Consider the following 16,281-nt stretch of genomic DNA (forward strand, 5'->3'; position numbering starts at 1 on the left):
AATCATCCCCCGTCCCAAAAATAAAAAATCCATATACAAATGCCCACAGAAAAGCTAAAAAGGCAATATTCTAAACTTACAGATTTCCTATTTCTTTTTATTAAGGTTGAAGGCTTCAATTTTCTTCTCCCACTTGTCCTGGTGAGTCAAAATGTATTTCTTTACATGTAATTTCTACCTCAGCTGGAAAACTAATCTGAAAAGAATGCTTGGTTACAATAATCACCGCATAATAAAAGAAACACTTTGCTTCTTGTCATCTCTGATGGTTGTTGTTGTCTTTCGGCTTTTCCCTGTCAGGGGTCGCCACAGCGGAACTCCAGTCCGCTAATGATTGGCAGTAGATTTTCACAAAACGCAGAGGTGCCAGCTCGGCGTTCAACCTTCAATGAAGGCACGCCCATTTATGCATGTCTTTCAAATGCCCACCCAACCGTGAGGAGGACATGCAGACTCGCACAGAAGGCACTCCCCGCACTCCAACCGAGAATCGAATGGGAGAACCTCTTGCTGTGAGGCAATAATGCTACTGCTGCACCACCGTGGATCTTGTCATCTCTGATGGTAAATTCTGAAAAACAGTTAATGCCAGATTATAATTAAAGCATATTTGTTTGACAGAAGCTTGTAGGACTTGATTTTTACAAGCAGTTAAAAATCTGACCATCACCACTCAATTTCTGATTTAGGAAGCTCCAGATGATGAGCAATGCTATGAGGTATTCCTGATGAACATGTATTAACTCTTGCTGGGAAAATTCTGCGGTATTTTATGAAAAGACAAGTCTGTTTTATGTTGTGAACTCCAGTTACCTGGAACAGCACAAAAACACAGCACATTTTCTTTCACCTAGTTTCTAAAGTGACTGTTTTTGTCTGAATTATATTTTTTCCATGTGCTTTACTCTACCATCCAGTGTGCAACTTTCATGTTGCAAATCCAGCAAGTCCTATTCTTTAGTGGGACCGACTGCAATGCCGAAGCACTAGCTTCTGAGTAACGTTTAAGTTTTATTTTTTTTCTTTTCTAATATTTTTTTAATATGCAGTGCTGACTCTGCAATAATGGGGGTCTATATTAGAACATCGAAGTTTCAGAACTTCAAATGTTCTAATATCGACACCTACTAACCGAAAATAGTGAAAATTTAGATAACCAAATTCTTTCCCAAAGAATTCGGTTGTCCGTTCCTGTCGCTTCACTATTTTCAGCTCTGCAGTGGAAAGTTACGGTCGGGTTCAGGTAAGTGTACGATTGTGTGGACGTGAGAGTTAGGGTGGGATAGGTGAGTTAGGGTTAGGGCACGGGTGAGCTGTGCGTGCGATAGTGGCGGACCTGAGGGTTAGGGTTAAGTTAAGTGGGTAGATAGTGGTGTATGTACAGTTTAGTGTAGGTTCAGATGTAAAATTTTAGGTGTATGTGTGTGGACTGCAGTTTGTTTGGTGTGTTTGTGTTGTGTGTGTATGTGTTTTGGATCAGCAAATTTTTTCCCTAGTAAAAAATTCACTGTTTTCAATTTTCGGTCTTATCAGTTTTTGGATAGTAGGTGTCGATATTAGAACATTTGAAGTTCTGAAGCTTCGATGTTCTAATATAGACCCAATACTGGCTGTTCCACCTTCATATACATAAGCTTCAGTGCACAGACATGCAGACTTAAGTGGAAACAGTCAATGTGCTTATCATTTTCAAGTCTAGGCCCAATACTTTACTGCTTATCAAAGTTGTTTTTTTCTTGACAACTATCTGCTCATGAATATCCCTGGATGACACTTTTTTTAAGAAACCAGTATCATTCAAGGCGCATTAACATCCTCTTCCCATCTTTCAGCAATGGCGTAAACTTCAATGACATTCTGAAACACTAAGCCTTGATGTGAATTGTCTACAGCTAGCAAAATGATGGGCAATGTGTGTCCATAGCCATGCTTTAGTGCAGCATATGGAAAACTGCATATTCCTTTGCATGGGCCTGGTATCAGCAATTTCACGAAGACCATCTCCTGTATAGCAGGGACCTGTTACCAAAAAAACGGAATGGTACTTGACCATGGAGCAAGTTCCTTTTAACTGTTAAGCATTTACTTATAGCTTTCTTGCTTGGATAGATTCTAGCTTCCTTTTGATTCAGTCTTGGAGTGATATAATTTAATTCTAGGTCTATTTTTATATTTTACAATATAATGTTTTTGAAGAAAAGGCATTATTTTTAATGCATGGAGGAGAGAGGAAATAATGATGAAAAAGAAAACGCTAACAGCTTTGTCTGTTTTAGGTTATACTGTGCTGCTACGGCTTGCATTTCATGTGTGACCCCCTTATAAACTGATGCAGGCCTAAGCATAATCTCATATTATGGAGAAGAATGACACAATGTGTACTTGTGGAAGATAGGTCAATCCTAATGACCATGAGCTCCACAGAAAAATAGCTGAACTGATAACACTGAAGACTGTCTCAGTCATGTCAACCATTAATGAAGGATCCTAACACCAGAACTGCATATACAATAAAAATGAATCAATAAACAAATGACAAAACATTATAGGTTTTGCCGCTTTCTTTTCTGTCATGTATGTGCCAATAAAACCTGTATTTATATAAAGAAACTTGGAAGACCTAACATCCACCACAAAATAAAAGGACAACAACTAAACAAAGTTTAGAGATCAGAAAAGAGGCATTAGGTGATGGGATAGCTAATTTCTTTCCTTTTCCTGTGCTGTAATCATTACTTGAAAGTTACTGCATTCCATTAATCTGCAGCTATTAAAATTACAACAAATGACCAATTTTTATCAACACTTTGTTTTTCTTGTTGTGACCTGATCAACACCATCATACAAAACAGCAGGTAAAGTACAATTTTATTTTTATTTTTTTACTGGCAATTTAAAGAGAGGGGTACAAAGTAAACTAAGGAATAACATTCTAAACACATACTTGTTGTCCAGTTCGCATCAGGTAGCCATGATCAGCTGCCTGTCCACCTTGCTCAGCATAGAAACTGGTCCGATCCAAAATGATTCCACAGAGCTGTCCAGTACTGACTTCAGATACCAAGCAATCATCAGTATACAGGGCCAAAACAGTGGCCTGGCAAGGGCTGAAAACTAAGAACATAAAAAAGGGAAAAATCTGAGACCATCCTGAAGACACCTGTCTGACACAGGTTAAAAATTGTATGTGCATACTCCCTAATATTTGTTCTTTACCATAGTCCTCTACAGTTGGTAATGTCTAGCTACTTTTATCCATTGCCTTCTTGCAGGAAATCTCTTATCTCAAGTTCCCCTCCATACAGTGACATGCTCTCTTTCAACATATTAGTGTCCCCAAACTTCAGTTTAGGTGAAAGCACACCCAAGAACATGCCAGCTCTTGGTCTCTGTACAAGGAGGAGTCCACTTCCAAGACTAAACTACAAGGAAATAAAATTATTAATGTGCTTATTCATATAGGTATTCTTCTGAATTCAAGATTATAGTAGTAAATAATCAGGAAAAAAAAATAGAACATGAAAAATAAATGCAATGACTGCAAAGGCCCTCCTAAAAACTTCAACTTCATCTTTAAAGTGCTCATCAACGAAGCACTGAAAAATATATGCAAAACAGAAAATAACATACAGTGTTCAGCAAGAGAAATTATTAACATTTAACAATGGGATAAAGTAAACAAAAAAAATATGTTGGACATAGCTCTCAACCTCTTAGAGCAATAAATCTGTACAAAGCTATCAATAATGGGAGGACAAAAACCCAAAAAAGGGTCACTTTTTAAATATTGCTTTTACAAACTTAAAAAAATTGACAGAACAACAGGTTTTGCATTTGCATGAATTTTTTGAAGGGTATGAAATCTGTAAGTCAAATGTCTGTCGTCATTTCCAACCATCAATTTGCCAATGATTTGCCAGAAAACCATAATTTTATTAGAAATGGACCAAAAACATGAGGCCAAAATCTGGAATTCTGCGAAAATATGTACAGTTAAGCAGTAAGATGCTGGATACTGCAAGCAATAATGTATAGACCTGTGTTATCATGCACCCAGATAAAAGCAAATGATATAAACTGAAGAACAAATTAGTACCTATAAGGAATAATTCGTGATGAAAAGACTTCACAAACATCAATGCTGAATCAAACTACCGCATCTCAAGAAAACCATGATGTGAAAGCAGCCACCAGTCGAACAGCAAGGCATGCATAAACAAAACATGTACAACAATGAAACAAGTCCCCACAACAGACATCATAGCAAGCTACAGCAAGTCCAAAGTTGAACAACCTGGAAAAAGATGAAATACTTGATGCAGAAAGTTAAAGTTACACGAAAGAATACAAACTGAGCAGGCAACCCATTCAACAGCATGGCACTGTGATCCAAAGAACACGTGACAATCAACCACCACAGAAAAATGGTTGAATTATCAACCTTACCAGGAAAACTAACAGCAGCCATAGATCCAGAAACACACTAATGCGATCCTACTGGATCAAGCTACACATCCTGCAAAACAGCCCAAACCAGATGCTTCTCAAAAGCAACACTGACAAAACAGCTGATACAGCTGCCTGCCAAACCTAGGAAAGCCTGCTTCCAAATAACCAGGGCAAAAGTGGAAATGCATCAAAGCAGAAAACTAACAAAAACAGATTATCTACCTAACTCAGCAATCAGATAACCAGTCACAGGTGAACAACAAAATCAAACTAATTAAAATGGTAAAAAAAAAAAATTAAAAGCCAATTAAGAATAAGACAAATTGAGAGAGAATAAGTTTGCTAAGCAAACAATTTCCACCACCCTGCCCTCCAAATTCTCAAAAACAAAGATGAGATTATATAGGGAGAACTTCTGCACCTGTTATCTATTACTTTGAGATGTCATCTGCAGTGATAAAATCCCAAACAGGGTTAAGCAATGTTTTAAAGGCAAAAGGAAGAATATCAGCCTGAAGGAGTATCCCTCTTAGAAGATACCCTTATCCTAGTGCAGAGATCCATTATGAATATGTTAACAAAAGTATGCAGCAATTACCAAGTTGGAAGGATAAAAGCCTGAAGGAATATCCCTCCTAGAAGACACTTTTATAGGTTCATAGGTTCATACTAGGCTATCTGCCCTAGGGCATTTATAAGCCTAGCCAGAATGTGTTTGGCTTTCGCCACCCATTTTAAATTTATTTTGCTATGCCCTTTTTCGAGGTTAGTATACTGTGCCTCTGTCTAACAGTGACACAGAAGTGATACCCGGGGTAAACCTACGATCTCCCATCCACTCATCAAGATTCCTCTTGAAGAGAGTCAATGAGGGACTCTGCCTAACCTGGACTGGGATTTTATTCCGGAGTGAAGGGAGCCTCTGGGTTATGAATCTGTCCCTCCAGCATGTCCTATTTATTTCAGTGCTGAGGTTCAAGTCTCTTGAGCGCGTAGCTCGATGGGATTTGGATTTTCTGAGGTGCAGCATGTCCATTAATTCCGGGTTGGACATGGCTTTATACATCAGGCACAGATCGCCTCTGAGTAGAGCTGGAGTTTCTTTAACGGGGCAGCATACGGCATCTGTTTGAGCCCTTTGATCCTCTTGGTGAGGTACTTTTGGGGTCTTTCCAGTTGCTGCAGGTGTCTGGTAAGGTACATCCCAAAAGGGGCATTGTACTCGATTATGGGCCTGATGAGGGATGAGTAAAGAGGCACGATGACCTCCCCTGATCTAGATGTGAATCCCTTCATGATTAGGTGGGCTATATAAAATGTTTTTCTAACCACTTTGGCCACGTGGTTGTCAAATGAGAGATTGCTATCAACTTGGGTCCCCTGGTCCCCTAATTACTTCTTCTGTACTTAATGGATTACCACCTATGTGGTAATTTGTGGGCACTTTGTTTTTGCCAAAGGGGATGACTATACACTTTTTGGCATTTAGCTTGAGGCCATGGCTCTGGCACCAGTTGTCTGTTTCTATGAGGCCCTTTTGGAGGATGCTTGTGTCGGCTGGAGAGTCGATTATGGCGCCCAGTTTGCAGTCATCTGCAAACTTGGTCAGCCACAGTCCTTCTGTGTTGGCCTGTACCTCCGAGAGATATATACCAAACAAGAGAGGTCCCAGGACTGAGCCTTGTGGGACACCACTTGTAACTGGTTTGGAGTCTGACATGGCTCCAGCAATTCTAACCATGTGAGTTCTGTCCTTGAGCCAGTTTGCAATCCATCTAGTGACATAGGGGTTTATATTTAAGCTGGTGAGCTTATCTATAATGCCAGAGTGGGGTATTGTATCGAAGGCTTTGCGAGGTCCAGGTAGGCTGTGTGGACCACCTTCCCTCGTCAATGGCCTTGGTGACTGTTTCAAAGAAATCAACCAGGTTTAAGAGGCAGGATCTGCCCTTAACAAAGCCGAACTGGGTAGGATCCAGTGTCTGTAGGTCCCCAATATCTTTATTTATGAGGTCCATGATGATCCTTTCCATAGCTTTGCAGACCAAGCTAGTCAGGCTTATGGGGCGATAGTTTCCAGGATCCGTTGAGGCACCACCTTTATGGAGAGGGACCATTGTTGCTGTACGCCACTCTTTGGGCACATATCCTGTAGTAAGGCTGAGATTGAACAGTAGTTTTATGTTTGGGTTTAGCTCTTCTTGGAGTTCATGTAGGACGCAGCCCTGGACACCTTCTGGTCCCATTGATGCTGTGTTTTTTGCTTTGGAGAGGGCAGCTCTTACCTGAGCATCTGAGATGTCAGGGGGGCAGCACTCTGCTGGGATAGATATTTGCCCTTTTGGTGGGGGGGGGGGAGTTTGCGCTGAACTTGTCAGCTAGGATGTTGGCAATGTCTGTGGGTTCAGTGTATTTTTTGTCATTGTGGACTAATTCTGAGCATATCTGGGAATTACCACCCAGGTTCCTAACATAACTAAAGAAAGCCTTGTGATTATCCTTAGTGTCCTGTGCAATTTTTCTCTTGAAGCTGGCCTTAGACAATTTTATGAGTGCCTGTAGTTTCTTGCTAATACTGATCAGTGATGCCTTCCCTTTTTGGGATTTTGCTCTATCATTTAGTAGCTTCCTCCTTCTACTGTATAGTTTGCTTATGGCTGGGGTCCAGAAGACAGGACGTCTGCCTTTGGAGGATTGGGTCTTGGTTTTATTTGGGATCACATGATCCATGCATTCCTGAAGGTGTTCATAGAATGCGTTTATAAAGGATTCTGCGGTCTGGGCCGTATTTTTCACAGGCCCGGGGGCTTTGAAGGATTCCACCTCGGTTTTGAGGAGTGTGAAATTTGCTTTAGAGAAGTTTTTCACTGTGGTTTTCTGGGCAGGGGGTGGGGTCGGGATGTGAATATCCAGTGAGATTAGTTTATGGTCTGATCTTACCAGTCAGGGATACACTTCTGGACCTAGTGAAGAGATCCATTATGAATACGTCTGCAAAAGTATGCAACCATGACCAAGTTACTGTAGTGCAAACTGTTAAATCAGGCAAGTTTCAGAAAAAAATGGTTGAAACTACCTTCCCAGAGTACAGTGCTCTTTGAAGGCAATGGTTTACATACAAATTGCCCCAAAAAAGACAGTGATTCAATAGAGAAGCTACTTACGATTTATTTTTACCAAGTGAAAATCTTTTCTCCAAAGGGGAAAGATGAAGTACATTTGGATCTTAAATTCATGCTAAGACGAAACAGCAAACATCCAAAGAATGAAGGATATCCCCGACACACAATTCTATACCACTAGAAAAAATACTGTGAAGTGACAGAAAGTGAACGGACTGCTTAAAGGACATCAACAACACAATTTTTGGGAGAAGGTAAATGTTCATTTGGAAGGGTACGTGGTCTGCATGAAAGACAAAATATGTTTTCTGCACAAAAGTATGTACATCTCTAAAAACAATGAGTGGAGGAAATGTTGTTAGCAAATGTGTTTTGCAAGATACAAAATAACAGACAGATACTCAGTTGGTCTGCAAAAGGGAGCTTTATTTATCAGATTGTTGGCTGCCATGATCAGCTCTTCTATTTTTTCTGTCTTGTTCCTGTACTGAGAGGCATGAGTCTTCTGCCAGCTCACGGCATGACATTGTGTGTTAAACTAGTGAAATGTATCTTAGCCACCATGCTGCTCAGTTCAACTCCCACCCAGCAGGTAAGCACCAACTAAAAAAGTCAGAAAACACACACACACACACGTGCACGCGATAATGCACAAGTCCAAATATATACCTTTCTAACTGAAAGAAAACTTCATTCACAACAACTGGTGAAGAGTCTACCAAAACAAAGAGGCACAGAGGAGGGTAAAAGGTATCCACTGCAGCTGGTACCCACAGAAATTATAACTAAAAGGATATAAATATAACTGTTATACCAAAGTTAAGTGGCCTTCTGCATTACGTAACTTTTCAGATGATCACATTTAGTTAAAATTAAACCTCTAGGAAGGCCAGAGCTGAAGAATGTCTAAAGGTAAAAGCTCAGAATCTTCCAACATGAAAAGTCAAAGGAAATGCGAATCCTGGAATTATGGTCAAAGCAGTAGAGCCTGCTGAAGGCATGAAAGATAGGTTTGTGGTCTGCACTCTTGTGGGAGAAGAGGCTGGACTCTGCCCTTCTGAGCTGGGAATTTCTGGTTAAAGGTTTATAGTGCCTGAATATTTGAACTATATCTTACTGAAATTGGTACACCTTGTTTGCTGTAGCATAGACTAGATCCAGGCCTGCTGAATCTAGCTTTGTTTATATGCTTGTTGTTTGTTTGCTTGTTATTTCCCTGGAACGCAAATTCCACCTAATACGCGGCTTCTCACCGCTTCTGTGGATCACTAGTGATATCTGCATTGCTTACTGTGCTTATTTCCTTGTTTCACTTGAAAGAAAGTTACTGTTTGTCGTTTTTGCATTTAGTTACTTGTAACACACTGCACTCAAGTTACCTGGCACTTGCTCACTAAAGCAATTATATAAGTCAGCACTAAAAATTAAAAGCACTACACCCTCACTCCCCACTGGCCCTTGTTTTCAATTATTAAGGAATTCCCAATATTATTCTAGCATGTCCAAAGGTCAGTTGTCAATCTCCTCTCTGGTCCAGCTGGTGAATCTGGGAATCTTGAGGCAATGTTATAACTGCCTCATGTACACAGACAACCCTCTCCTCCTCCCACATAACACAAATACTTGCGAGAGATGCAGCTATTTAGCCAAACTGGAGGCTGAGCTCTCTCAACTCAGGACTGGCAAGACCAGACAGGAGGAGAAGGCAACTACACACACCACAAAACCAGCCTCACATAATGCTACCACACCACTGAATCAAACACAAACACACAAACACATACTCGGTGGCTCTGAGTAAAAATTTACCTAAACAGCAGAGGCCTCCAAAGCAGACACCCAAACAACTGCTACCTCAAGACACCCCACAAGCAACACATAAACCACAAAATCAGTGTGCAAAGCAGTCACAGCCCTTAAGGCCAAATACAACACCAAACATACTTGTCATAGGTGACTCCATAGTCAGACACACTGACGTCCCACTCACCAGGCTGAACAAGGAGAGGGTCACAGTAAGCTGCCTATCGGGCGCTAGAATCCGCCACATAACACAAGCACTCGGGTCACTCCACGGCAAGTACAAATATGACACAGTCATTGTCCATGCTGGTGTGAACGACCTGAGACGTACCTCCCTGGACTACATGAAAAGAGACATAGAAGAGCTCTCTGATTATGTAGCCCAGGCAGGTATGACCCTGACCAGTATCCTTCCTTCACCAAGAATGATGCCACAATATAGAGACAAGATGATCAGCTTTAACAATTGGCTTAATGTCTGGTGTCATTCAAAGGGGATCCAGTGTCTGTCTGCCTGGGATGACATGCTTGACAAGCCACGCTGCTTCGCAAGGGACGGCTTGCACCTGTCACCCCTGGGATTCCGGATATTGGCTAAGGCTCTTGCCATCCCCATAGTGCCTTTTTTAGGCAAGGCTCAAATTCTAAACCTACCACCCTAGAAAACAAAAACGGGAAGAAACTGAGGGTAATGCTAATGCCAGAAGTCTAAATCTTAAAATGCACGCACTCGAGGCCCTTCTCAGTATGGAGAACATCGATGTTTGTGCTGTAACTGAAACCTGGTTCAAGGCTCCTGAGAGCACCCCGGCACTATTAGGTTTTACCTCATATCATGCGTTCCGGCCCCAAAACCCGGACCACACCACAAAAGGAGGGGGTGTATCCATATTCATAAAGGATACCCACACCTCCAGGTTGGTGGCAACGCACGAAGCTTCGGAAACCATCCAGCTGCAACTAACCATAGGCAAAACTGCTCTACAAATTGTAGCATGCTACAGGCCACCCTCGCAAACTCAGGAACCCCACACAGCCTTCCTGAAGACACTGGAGGGTATAAATGTATCTCCAAACACCATCATATTGGGTGACTTCAACTACCCGAATATAGACTGGGAACATTACTCAAGCCCTAACTTTCTAGCCCAACGGTTCCTGGAGTTCATAAATTCAAATGCCATGGAACAGCTAGTCACTATTCCCACGAGAGGAGAAAATATACTAGATCTCATTATCACAAACATGGGGACAAAATGCTCCACACGGAAGTATATCCCTCATTGGTGAGATCTGATCATAAACTAATCTCACTGGAAATCCACATCCCGCCCCCACCCCAAACAAAAAAGACCACAGTGAAGAACTCTAAAGCAAACTTCACACTACTCAAGACTGGTGTGGTATCCTTCAAGGCCCCTGAGCCAGTGGAAACCACAACCTAAGCTGCGGAAGCCCTTACAAATGCCTTCTATGAACACCTCCAGGACTGCATGGATCAGGCAATCCCAAATAAAACCAAGACTCTTTCCACAAAGGGCAAACGTCCAGTCTGGTGGACCCCAGCCATTAACAAACTTTACAATAAGAGGAGAAAGCTATTACATGATAGAACAAAATCCATAAAAGGGAAGTCACCCTGATCACTATTAGTAAAAAATACGAGCACTCATAAAATCAACTAAGGCCAATTTTGAGAGAAAAATTGCCATGGATTCAAAGGACAATCATAAGGCCTTTTTCAGCTATGTTAGGAACCTGGGTGGAAACTCCCAGATATGCTCAGAATTAGTCCAAAATGATACAAAAATCACTGAACCCACAGACATTGCCAACATACTGGCAGACAGGTTCAGTGCAAACTTCACCCCCCTCTCCCCCCCTAAAGGAGAGATAACTATCCTAGTGGAGTGTAGCCTCCCAGACATCTCAAATGCGCAGGTGAAAGCTGCTCTCTCTAAAGCTAAAAACACAGCATCAATGGGACCGGATGGTGTCCCCGGCTGTGTGCTACACTAGCTAAATGAGGAATTAAACCCGCACATAAGGCAGCTATTTAATCTCAGCCTTACCACAGGATACGTGCCCAAGGAGTGGCGTACGGCAACTGTGGTCCCACTCCACAAAGGCGGTGCCTCTATGGACCCTGGTAATTACCACCCTATAAGCTTAACAAGTCCAGTCTGCAAAGCTATGGAGAGGATCATAATGGAGCTCATAAACAAAGATATAGGGGACTTGCAGACATTGGACCCGACCCAGTTTGGCTTCGTCAAGGGCAGATCATGCCCTTTGAACTTGGTCGACTTCTTTGAAACAGTCACCAAGGCCATTGATGAGGGAAAGGCAGTCCATACAGCCTACCATGACCTTGCAAAGGCTTTCGACACAATACCCCACTCGGGTATTGTAGAAAAACTTACCAGCTTAAATGTAAACCCATATGTCACAAGATGGGTTGCAAACTGGCTTAAGGACAGAACCCACAGGGTTAGAGTTGCTGGCGCTATGTCAGACTCCAAGCCAGTCACAAGTGGTGTCCCACAGGGCTAGGTCCTTGGCCCCCTATTGTTCGGCATCTACTTCTCAGAAGTACAGGCCAACATGGGAGGACTTTGGCTGACAAAGTTTGCAGACGACTGCAAACTGGGCGCCATAGTGGAAAGTGCATCGGACACGGATATCCTTCAGAAAGGACTCACGGAAACAAATAGCTGGTGCCAGAGCCATGGCCTGAAGTTAAACGCCAAAAAATGTATAGTCATACCCTTCGGGAAAAACTAGGAAACCCCAAGCTACCATATAGGTGGCAATCCACTAAGCACAGAAGAGGTTATCAGGGACCTGGGGACCCAGGTTGACAGTGGCCTTTCTTTTGACACTCACGTTGCTAAAGTGGTTAGAAAGACCTTCTACATTGCCCACCTGATCATGAAGGGATTCACATCCAGATCTAGTGAGGTCATTGTTCCCCTGTACTCTTCACTTATCAGACCAATGATCGAGTACAATGCCCCATTCGGGATGTATCTCACCCGACATCTGCAGCAATTGGAGAGACCCCAAAAGTTCCTCACCAAAAGGATAAAGGGATTCCAAAATCTGTCATATGCTGCCAGATTGAAGAAACTCCAGCTCTATTCAGTCGCATATCGTCTGCTCAGAGGTGACATGTGTCTGACATACAAGGCCATGTCCAACCCGGAATTAATGGACATGCTCCACCTCAAAAAATCCAAATCCACCAAAACCACTAGAGCAAGCGACTTAAACCTTAGCACGGATATAAATAGGACGTGCTGGAGGGACAGATTTATCACTCAGAGACTCCCTATGCTGTGGAATAAAATCCCGGTCCATGTGAGGCAGAGCACCTCGCTGGCTATGTTCAAGAGAAATCTTGACCTGTGGATAGGAGATCGTATGTTTACCCCGGGAAACATCTCTGTGTCACTGCTGGACAGAGGCACAACAAACTAATGGGTACAGTATTTTTTCATATAAGGGGTGGCGTAAGCCACAAAACTTTGGGCTAGGCTTATAAATGCCTTAGGGCAGATAGCCTAGTATAAACCTATGAACCTATGAACCTATAAAAAACAACCAAGAGTCCATGACACAAATACCCTAATAGAACTATTTTTGAAGCAGGCAATGGAAGCAGCCAAATAAACCAATGACTGCAAAGATTCTGACAGAAAATTTCCAGGTTAGTCACCTGATGGTAAAACATAATTAAATCGTCAATCCATCTGGAAATGGTTTTGCTTGCCTGTGCCAAATCCATCCATCCCTAGAGCAAAGTAGAGGACAGTTGTTCCAACTCCTACATGCATGCAGTCTTTTCAGTTAAAAATCTGAGCTGGAGTTGCACACTTGGGTAAAGAAGGCTCCCTCACACACTTTCTGCTTCTGTGGAAAGAAACAGACTGTAAGGAGGACAATATTTGCAATATTTTGTGGGAAGAAATTTGGGTTACTCCAGAAGGATACATGCCAAATTTTGCAGTCACCAACTAGAAAGTCGAAATGGGATAGATGAGATTATCAATCCAGAAGCTCAAGATCTAAGTGGCAGAAGAGATCTTCAGAAAAGGATAAATGATGCAGAACCTCTTTGAGGAGCTGTCTAATGAGCCACAGTTAAAACTATTCTGCTCTCCATGAGGTCATGATGGGCAAAGAAGTCACAGAAAATCATCGTGACTGAGGAGGAACCAAAGCTCAAGTCAAACAAGTACCCAAGGTAGATCAAATTGCCTATAAACTGACCAACTGACAGAAATCACAGGATACCAATGCCTAAATGAGCATCTTCCATTTAATTTTATATGTCTAATGACTAGAAGGCTTCTTGGTGGTCTCAATCACCCACATGACTCTGGCACACAGATAAGGTAGGCAACAAGGGATCTAAACAACCCTGAGGAAGAGCCAGCTATCTACCTAACCAAAATTATACAACTGTGACCTCTACTGGGATAGATATTCCTGCCTACAATCATACCCTTGTCAGACTTGATATTTTCTCTGAATTTTGAAATCGGATGGGGAAGACAGAGAATTGGAGTAAAGGCATACAGATATCTTCATATGGTACCCACCTTCAACTCACCATTGCTCTACAAGAGTAAGTAGTAAAGGGAAGGACTGTTCTTTCTAGAATGGAGAAATAACAGGTGTCAGTTTATGTATACAAAGAGGACTCTCCTGGATTGGCCTTAAAGCTGTATCTTTTCTATTAATCAGGAGTCACCATCTTTTTTTTATTAGTCTTGATGCACAGAGATGGAAACAAAACCATGACAACCCATGCCATGCCATAACATCACTCAACTACATAAGGGCACTTATCTGTCATGCCAACCAGTTCACTCACTATTCACTGGTGAGGACTTCCTGAATGTCAAGGAAAAGCAGTGACAATATGCACTCCCCCACAAGCAGTTATAAAGTGGTATACTATCACACACCTACACAGCTCAGAGGAAACCCAAAACCTAGCAGTCATGGGAAACTACCACCCACAAAGTGACTGAGGAACAGTATCCATAACTCAAGGATAGCCCTCTTCACAGGTTAACTGACAGATGAAGAATGTATTTGTAATAAGCAACACTGAGGACCATACCTGATTGGTCCTAAGGCTAGTGAGAATGAGACATGGTACTTTTCATGGAAACATGGTAAAGTGACATCCTGATTCAGTAAAACTTAAGGATAAAAAACAACAGAGAGAGACCTAAGTGAACTTAGGGGCAAGTCTCCCACAACCTCATGCAGCGGCCTTCCTTCCTTGCACCTCCTTACCTATATTAACACAATCTAGTTTGAGGTCACTTACCTTTATAACAGGTTATATTAACTTCCGAGAAATGGGACCTTAGCTAAAAGGATCTCAATAGGATGCATGAGTAACACAGAATTCCAAGTAGCACATACCATCTTCTCTGATGTGAGTAACCACCAACAGTCTATCTGAAAACATAAACCCAGCTTTTCACCACTTCACCACAGAACATACCAAGACAACAAGGGAACATGTTCCCAAACAATGACAAACTAGCTCCCACCCTAATCAGGCTGATAAGCACAGGATGTGGCCCTCCCCCCTCAAGTGGGTGAAAGAGGCTGTGACACTGCACCAGAAACACCAAGGCTCAAGGAGGGAAAAAAGCATCCAACTCCATGGTGCATAGTAATGAAAGCCTGTCTGCACCCCAGACAATCCATGTTTAATTACCAGCACAGGTGCTGGAGGGACGAGGGAGGGAAGAGCAAGAGTAAGCAGCTAACATCAGCTCACCCATCCCGGGAGACAAATGGAGGCAATTTGTTTCACTGCACTGGCAACACCGGCATAAGTGCAAATGTTACCATTGCAGCATAAAAAGCTTAGCCTGCCCACACTGCAAACAATGTGCTGCTTAGGAGGTTACAGCTGTGTCTTCTGAAGCAATTATAGTTGAACTCAAAAGGCTGCCATGTGGATAGAGACAGGACAGTCCAGTCCACAGGATCTACAGACTGGCCCAGCCCCTACTAACAGACTCTTGCCTCCCCTGTGGAATGAATAGGGTGGAAGGCTTTTGTCCCAATAGAGAAACAAATGAGTTAGTTGGAAGAGGAACCACTGGTTCAATCCTGCATATTGAATAAAAAAGGGGAAAAATAAATAAATAAAAAGGAAAGTAAAGCAGCATCTTCCTACATAGCTAGTCTTCTACCAAGAACAGCCAAGGGGATGAAGTACAGGTCTATTACCTTAAACCAACACCAGAGAAGATGGCAAACCCCCTTTTTCCTGGTAGGAAACAGACCCCAAGGAAAAAGGACCAAGGTCACCCTCCATCATACTCATCTTCTCCCTCTGGAAGACCAGAACACAAACCTAGACCTTTAATAGTAAAGATACAATCCTACCAACAGAAGGAGTTGGTTCTGACAAAACTCTGGCAGAAGGACAAAGTACTTAAAGTGGGGAACAGTAGAGTGTTTGCAGAAAATGATTACTCACTGTACACCAGGCAAAAGAAGAGTACATTTGTTCCACTAATCAGGAAATGTCGAGAAGCAGGCATGAGATTCAAACTGCTATATCCAAAACATTCTTTCCCAGAGGGTCAAAATCATTTTTGGATACAGAACAAAATGAAGAAATACAAAAGTCTGTACAACAAAAAGTGAGCTATGAAACAGAAGGAGATTCTGCTTCTTGTTCTTCTGATAAGTCCCATAGAGAGACTGTGCCAGTGAAACCTTTTACAATGTTTCAAAGGAAATTGCTTGAGAGAGAGAAAAAAAAAGTACAAGAGTTGACTAGACGAACCAGGAACAAGCTGGAAATGAAGCAGAGGCTGGATTTGGGAGACTGAGATCAAAAGGACGAAAACCAGCAACTCGGAAA

General features: G+C 42.2%; 1 protein-coding gene across 2 annotated transcripts in view; it reads right to left on the reverse strand.

The window, feature by feature from the left end:
- AARS2 (alanyl-tRNA synthetase 2, mitochondrial) overlaps positions 1–16,281 on the reverse strand; it is a 1,016,815-nt gene that overhangs the window by 445,748 nt on the left and 554,786 nt on the right. For both annotated transcript variants that reach the window (XM_044060935.1, XM_044060942.1), the window contains one exon: positions 2,945–3,114. In XM_044060935.1, coding sequence (XP_043916870.1) covers positions 2,945–3,114 — 170 coding nt within the window. The remainder of the gene's footprint in view (positions 1–2,944; positions 3,115–16,281) is intronic.

This window comes from Protopterus annectens, chromosome 1.part0 (assembly GCF_019279795.1).
Source record: "Protopterus annectens isolate FY-2018-M chromosome 1.part0, PAN1.0, whole genome shotgun sequence".
NCBI lineage: Eukaryota > Metazoa > Chordata > Ceratodontiformes > Protopteridae > Protopterus > Protopterus annectens.